General features: G+C 40.8%; 1 protein-coding gene across 1 annotated transcript; it reads right to left on the bottom strand.

Moving 5' to 3' along the window:
• Window positions 1-4,776: 4,776 nt before the first annotated feature.
• LOC123347403 (olfactory receptor 12D1-like) lies at window positions 4,777-5,718 on the bottom strand. Its single transcript, XM_044984819.1, has one exon. The coding sequence runs from the start codon at window positions 5,716-5,718 to the stop codon at window positions 4,777-4,779; it is 942 nt and encodes a 313-aa protein (XP_044840754.1).
• Between the last annotated feature and the right edge of the window lie 1,085 nt (window positions 5,719-6,803).

Here is a 6,803-nt window from a genome sequence, read left to right as displayed (position 1 = left end):
GTCAAACTGACAGAGACCCTGGGGGTTTCCACCTTCTTCTGCATCATGGCACATGGGTCACTTGCTGGTTTAAACTAGTGTAAATGGTTAATTCTCTGAAACTTGAAGTCTTTAAATCATTATTTGAGGTCTTCAGTAACTCAACTGAAGCTTAGGGGCCTATGAGAGGAGTGTTTGGGTGAGGTTCTGTGGCCTGCAATGTGAAGGAGGTCAGACTAGATGATCATGATGATCCCTTCTGGCCTTAAAGTTTATTAATCTATGAGGCACATAGAGGTATTTAGGTGCCTAAAAAAGCAGCTGGGTGTCCAGAGGGATATTCAAAAGTGCCCAAGCCCCTAACTCCGACTTGCATGCCTTTAAATCTGGGTCTTATGCTCCTAAATCACATAGGTGCTTCTGTAAATTGCACTTGTTAGCCTCAAGTTTCCCAAGCCCTTACAAAGTCCTAAGGGGGGCTGCAGCTGCAGCTGCCATGATACAAACAATAAATTATAATAAAATATAGCTGTTTGGCTCAATCTGCCACAGTCCCAGTGATTTTCCCAGTGACCATTTCTGCCCAGCAATTCTCAGCTGTTAGATCAGTTGCAGAGCTTCTCAAGGGGCTTTCCCAGTACTTGTATACATTGAAAACACCGTGAATGACCCAGCTCGACTCAAATCGCAGGCGGTGCACAAGGGGATGGTGGTTTCACATTTAATTTAATTACGGGTTCTGGCCAGGCATGCAGGACCCACAGTGAGAGGTTGATTAGATGTGAAATGACAAGCAAAGGGAGTATCAGTCATCGCAGTTACAGACACATCAAAGATGCTCCCAGCTTTGCCTCTGGGATGCCCAGCTGGTAAGAACCCCATTCATCTAGTCTAATTAGACCTCACAGGACATGCACAGCTACATCCCTCCTTGCCATGGGTTCCTACCTTAATTAGCAGGAAGGCAATTATTAACCAGGCTCTAACAAGTCCCTGTAGACCCAGTGTGCTGACTGGGCTTAGGGCCAAGAATATCCTTCACATAATGAAACACTCAGAAAAAAAATTGGCTTTTGATTTTATTCTTTCACAGCTTGGTTCCAAACTAACAAAAGTCAGCAGAGAGACGAATCTCTGTTAACATGCCTGCTTACTACACTAGGTGAAAGCAAGGAGAATAATCACAATACAAACATAAGCCTATTGTCTTCATTATTAATAAATTGGCCACATCTTACAACAATAGTTTACTTTTATAGTCTTATTGTTGCCAAGTTTGTGAGTATTGATGATGATCAAAAATTGACCTATGTTCATATGCCTATTGTCATATAGCAATAATAATAATTGGGATTGTGCTGTCTCTCTGCACAAGGGATGGAATTTTCAAAAGGACCTAAGGGAGTTAGGCACTTTACTCCATTGTGATGCATTAGGATTTTGGTGTTTTAACAGCTTGGGGAATTTCACCCAAAGTGATATCAAATGTGTGTATTAGACAAAGTGACTCAGTTGAGGAAAAGACAATTTTCCTCTTAACTCTTTCCATTCTACCAATCTTAGGCATCTGTCTGACAGCTCTAATAGTTCATATTTAGGCTCAGAATGATTTTAATTTTATTAGTAAAAGTCAATTTCACCACATACACACAAATTGATGTGAGGTCTGAATGGAAAAGTTACAATCCATCAAATATGATTATCCTGGTTAAATCTATGTGTCATCTTTATAGCTAAAGTAATTAAGATTGACTATGTATTTGTATCTCAAATGTGTCTGTTCTTAGATAACCTCTCACAAATAAAAACAACGAGGAGTCCTTGTGGCACCTTAGGGACTAACAAATGTATTTGGGCATAAGCTTTCATGGGCTATAACCCATTTCATCAGATGCATGGAGTGAAAAATACAGTAAAAAGAATATATATTATAGCACATGACAAGATGGGAGTTGCCTTACCAAGTGAGGGGTCAATTCTAACAAGCCAATTCAGTTAAGGTGGCCCCAGAATCTATGAATCGATTAATGTTTTGGGGTTTTTTTTCCATTTTTTTTCAAAACAAAATTCTATGGAAATTGACACATTCTCACAGAAAGTGTCAGTGTCACTGTGTCAGTGTCAATGGAAAAACATTGCATTGGAAAATTTTTGACCAGCTCCAGTCAAAACCGGCTTCAGTGAGGCACTGACTGCACACAAGCCTGCACTATTTTAACTGAAGGGGTGTTTGTAAAACCAATGTCAGGTGAGATTTTCCACGGGACCTAAAGGAGTTAGGAGCAGAAGTCTAATTGAGATTAGCCTCTCTTAAAGCCAAATAAGAACATCCGTACATAGTTTTACACTGGGTCTGCTAAATAGGTTTTAAACCAATTTAAATAGAAACCAATGCAACTCTGAATATGGACAAGGTTGGGCCTTGGCCCTGAGAGAATAACATCAAACAATAATCTCACAAAACGGGCAGTGGTAAACTTAAAAGGAGTGGAGTATATAGATACACATATTCCAAGGCCAGAAGGGACCGTTTTGATCATCTAGTCTGACCTCCTGTAGAACACAGGCCAAAGAATTTCCCCACAATAATTCCTAGAGCAGATCTTTTAGAAAAACATCCAATCTTGATTTAAAAATTGCCAGTGATGGAGAATCCATCATGGTTCTTGGTAAATTGTTCCAATGGTTAATTACTCTCACGGTTTAAAATGTACACATTTTTCCAGTCTGAATTTGTCTAGTATTAGTTTCTATCCATTGGATTGTGTCATACCTTTCTCTGCTAGATTGAAAAGCCCAGCATTAAATATCTGTTCCCCATATAGGTAGTTGTAGACTGTAATCAAGTCACCCCTTAACTTTCTATTTGTTAAGCTAGCTAAATTTGAGCTCTGTGAGTCTATCACTACAAGGCAGGTTTTCAAATCCTTTTATCGTTCTCATGGCTCTTCTCTGACCCCCCTCTCCAATTTATCAACATCCTTCTTGAATTTGGATGCCAGAATTGCTCATAGGATTCCAGCAGCAGTTGCACCAGTGCCACATGGAGAGGTCAAGTAACCTCTCTACTTCTACTCGAGATTCCCTTGTTTATGTATCCCTGAATCGCCTTAACCCTTTTGCCCACCGCATTGTGATGGGACCTCTTGTTCATCTGATTATCCACACCCCACCAAATCTTTTTCAGAGTCACTGTTTCTCAGAATTGTGCCCCCCATCCTATAAACATGGCCTACATTCTTTGTTCTGAGATTTATGTTTACATTTAGCCATATTAAAATGCAAAAGTTCTCCCACATTTGTTCATTGATCTTGGAAGACATCTGCATCCAATTTGAAAAGTAAAAGATTTTCAGTGGAGCCCAAGGGAGTTGGGTGCCCAAATATAATTATAATGTAGAGATATACCTATCTCATAGAGCTGGAAGGGACCTTGAAAGGTCATTGAGTCCAGTCCCTTTACTTCACAGCAGGACCAAGTAAGGCCCCTAACAGACTTTTTCCCCCCCAGATCCCTAAATGTCCCCCTCAAGGATTGAATTCATAACTCTGGGTTTAACAGGCCAATACTCAAACCACTGAGCTATCCCTCCCCATTGAAATTCAGTTGCCTATGATCTCTATTTTTAATCATCTCTGTTGTATAGCCCTTCAGGAGTGAGACCTTGGGAATGAGATGTCTGCATGTTCTATATTGTATATCTGCTGATAGATCACTTGTAGGTAATTATAGACTATGATCAAATTACCCCTTAACCTTCTCTTGCTTTAGCTTTAGCTCCTGATCTATATCACTATAAGGCATGTTTTCCAATCCTTTAATCATTCAGATCCGAAGAGCATATGTGATTTTGTCAACAGGGATCCAAATAAAGGTCAAACATTCCATTCAACATTTATTTTAAAAAGTGGTCAGTTTTGACATCTTCAGCCTGATCTTCACCAAGACAAGATGAAAAATGAAAATACTGTTTCATTTTTAATGCCCATGCTATGTTTTGATGATGAGTGTATGTGATTTTTACATTTCTTAAATCTGAAGGTTTATAAGTCCAGTCAAAACAAAAATCTGTCATGACCTTCTCTATATCATCACTAGCATCCTCGTTAATAAACATAATAATTCATAATAATGGTTCCCAAGTGGAGTTGATCTAAACTTATCCATCTTTTTTTTTAATTCTTTTTAGGAAAAGCTGGGGTTTGACTCAACAAAATTGTTCATGAAATGTGTCTGCTTTCCTTTGAACTGTTCAATTTTTCACCAAAATATTACAAAAAATCATTTGAAATCCCCCCCCAAATTCCCCCCCCCACAGTTTTCAGCTATATTCTTTTCAATATTTGGTTGTGAGAAACAAAAACATTTTTGGTTTTCAGGTTCTCAATGAGCAGTCAAATTTTTCCACTGAAAACTTAGCCAAAAATGACCCCCCCACACCATTTTCACTAAACTTTTCCATGCTGGGGAAAAATAAATATCTGCCCACTGCTATTCACAACAGTAGATGTACTAAGCACAACCATAATAAAAACACTAACATCAATGATATTGTAGAATTCTAGGCATAGCTGTAATACAATTAATAATGACAATGGTCAATTAGAATGGTTCTCTAGAGTATAATTTCTAGGCAATACTGTAATGCAAATAGTAAAATATCCAATAATTAATATGCTTCGATATAGTGTATTTTCAAGTGCATCTTGCAGGATTTTCCCTTACAATATACTGTCCATTTCTCCACTTCCCTTGACAATATCAGAAATACTTTTTGAGTATTGTCTCTACTTTATTCATTTTTTCCCAGGGAGAAGATTACTTTCCAGTGCTTTCCTCAGGGCAGATTTCACCTCCTGGTTCCTCAGGGTGTAGATCAGGGGGTTCAAAACTGGGGTGACGATGGTGTATATGAGGGTGATGATCATCTCCCTTTCTGAGGAGCCTCCCATGGAGTGTGGCATATAATTGAAGAGGACCGGCACATAGAGCAGTGCTACCACGGTGAGGTGAGAGGTGCAGGTGGAAAAGGCCTTTCTCCTGCCCTCCCATGACTGGACCTTCAGGAAGAGGAAGGAGATGATGTAGAGGTAGGAGAGGAGTGTGATGATGAAGGGAGTCAGAGCGATGGTCCCAGTAACGATGTTGAGGAGGCTCAGGTTGAGGCGGGTGCTGCTGCAGGCCAGGCTCAGCAGGGGCTTGATGTCACAGAAAAAGTGGTGGACACGGTTGCGGCCACAGAAGTGCAGTCGGGAGGACATGACCGTGTGCAGCAGGGCATGTAAGAAGCCGATGGTCCAGGTGGCTGCTGCCAGGAGCAGGCAGACCTGTGGGTTCATGACCAGCATGTAGCGAAGCGGGTTGCAGATAGCCACATAGCGGTCGTAAGCCATGACAGCCAGAAGAATGACCTCACTGCTGCCCAAGAAGTGGAAGAAATGGAGCTGAGCCAGGCAGTCAGTGAAGGAAATGGTCTGGTACCCTGAGAGGAAACCAGCCAGCATCTTGGGCACAGTAACTGTTGAGTAGAAGATGTCCAGACAGGAGAGGTTGCCCAAGAAGAAGTACATGGGGGTGTGAAGCCGGGGTTCAGCCATTACCATGGCCATGATGGCCCCATTCCCCAGCATGCTGGCCAAGTAAAGCATCAGGAAGAGAATGAAGAGGAAGCACCGCAGCTCCTGTTGATTGGTCAGGCCCAGGAGGATGAACTCGCTCATCTCAGTCTGGTTCTCCATCACTGGAATATACAGGAAAAGGAGACAGAATAGCTGCAGGGTGTCTTGTATCGCTCCACACGAGGAGTAGAGCTGAAAGTTTTCTCTTTGGGAATAAAAATTTTAAATGAATAATTTCAAGAAAAAAATAATTCTTTTGAAATTTACTTCAGCATTCTCTTAGTTTGATAGAATCAGTTGTTATACTGGAGGCTAGCAAATGTTTTCCCTACATTTTTAAAAGGCCTTAGAGGTGATCCAGGGAATTAAAGACTAGTAAGACTAACATATGAGCCCGGTAAAGGGGTTGAAAGAACAATTACAGATAGATTAATAGAAGACCCAGAGGATCATGATATGATAGTGTCTAAGCAGCACAAATTTTGCAAAGGAAAATTGGGTCTCACTTATCTGTTAGAATTACATGAATGTGTGACTGAAACATTAGATAAAGAAGAATGGGTTGACATTTATTTAGACCTTCAAAATTCCTTTATGTGCCTCACAATAGGCTATGAAAGGATCGCTGAGGTCACAGGGTGAGCAGCAAAGTATGAGAGATAAGAAAGGGCAGCATTAAAGGTCTAATTTTCATTAGGTAACAAACTTAGCAGCTCTTCACTCTTTGGATCCATCCATTGGCTTCCCTTTGGATATTGTATCAAAGCTCAGCTTCTAGGCACTAGTTGAAAAGCTCTAAGTAACTCTGCCTTTCCCTGTATATCCTCCCTTGTCATGCTTTCTGTTGCCTCCAGTTCCTTCCACTCCATCAATGCTCTCCAGTTCATAGTCCTTCTGTTTGTCCTATTCTCACATGTTCAGGTACCATGTATCATAAACCTCTGCAAACTCATCCGGAAATCCCCTATTCTGCCCGCATTTAAGTCCCTCTCACAGCCCCATTTCTGCTGTGTTGCCCGCCATGATCAAAGCTGACTTGTGCATACACTAAAAAGTTGGAGAGGGTGCACAAAATGATTTGAGATGATGCCTTACCATGAGGGCTTCTTTACACTAAAGCTGTATGTTGACCCAAGTTATGCAGGCCAAGACTATAACAGGGTTCAAAAAAGAAATAGATAAATTCATGGAGGATAGGTCCCATC

The sequence above is a fragment of the Mauremys mutica genome, chromosome 13 (assembly GCF_020497125.1).
Source record: "Mauremys mutica isolate MM-2020 ecotype Southern chromosome 13, ASM2049712v1, whole genome shotgun sequence".
Taxonomy (NCBI): Eukaryota; Metazoa; Chordata; order Testudines; family Geoemydidae; genus Mauremys; species Mauremys mutica.
This window is presented reverse-complemented; position numbering and strand designations above follow the sequence as displayed.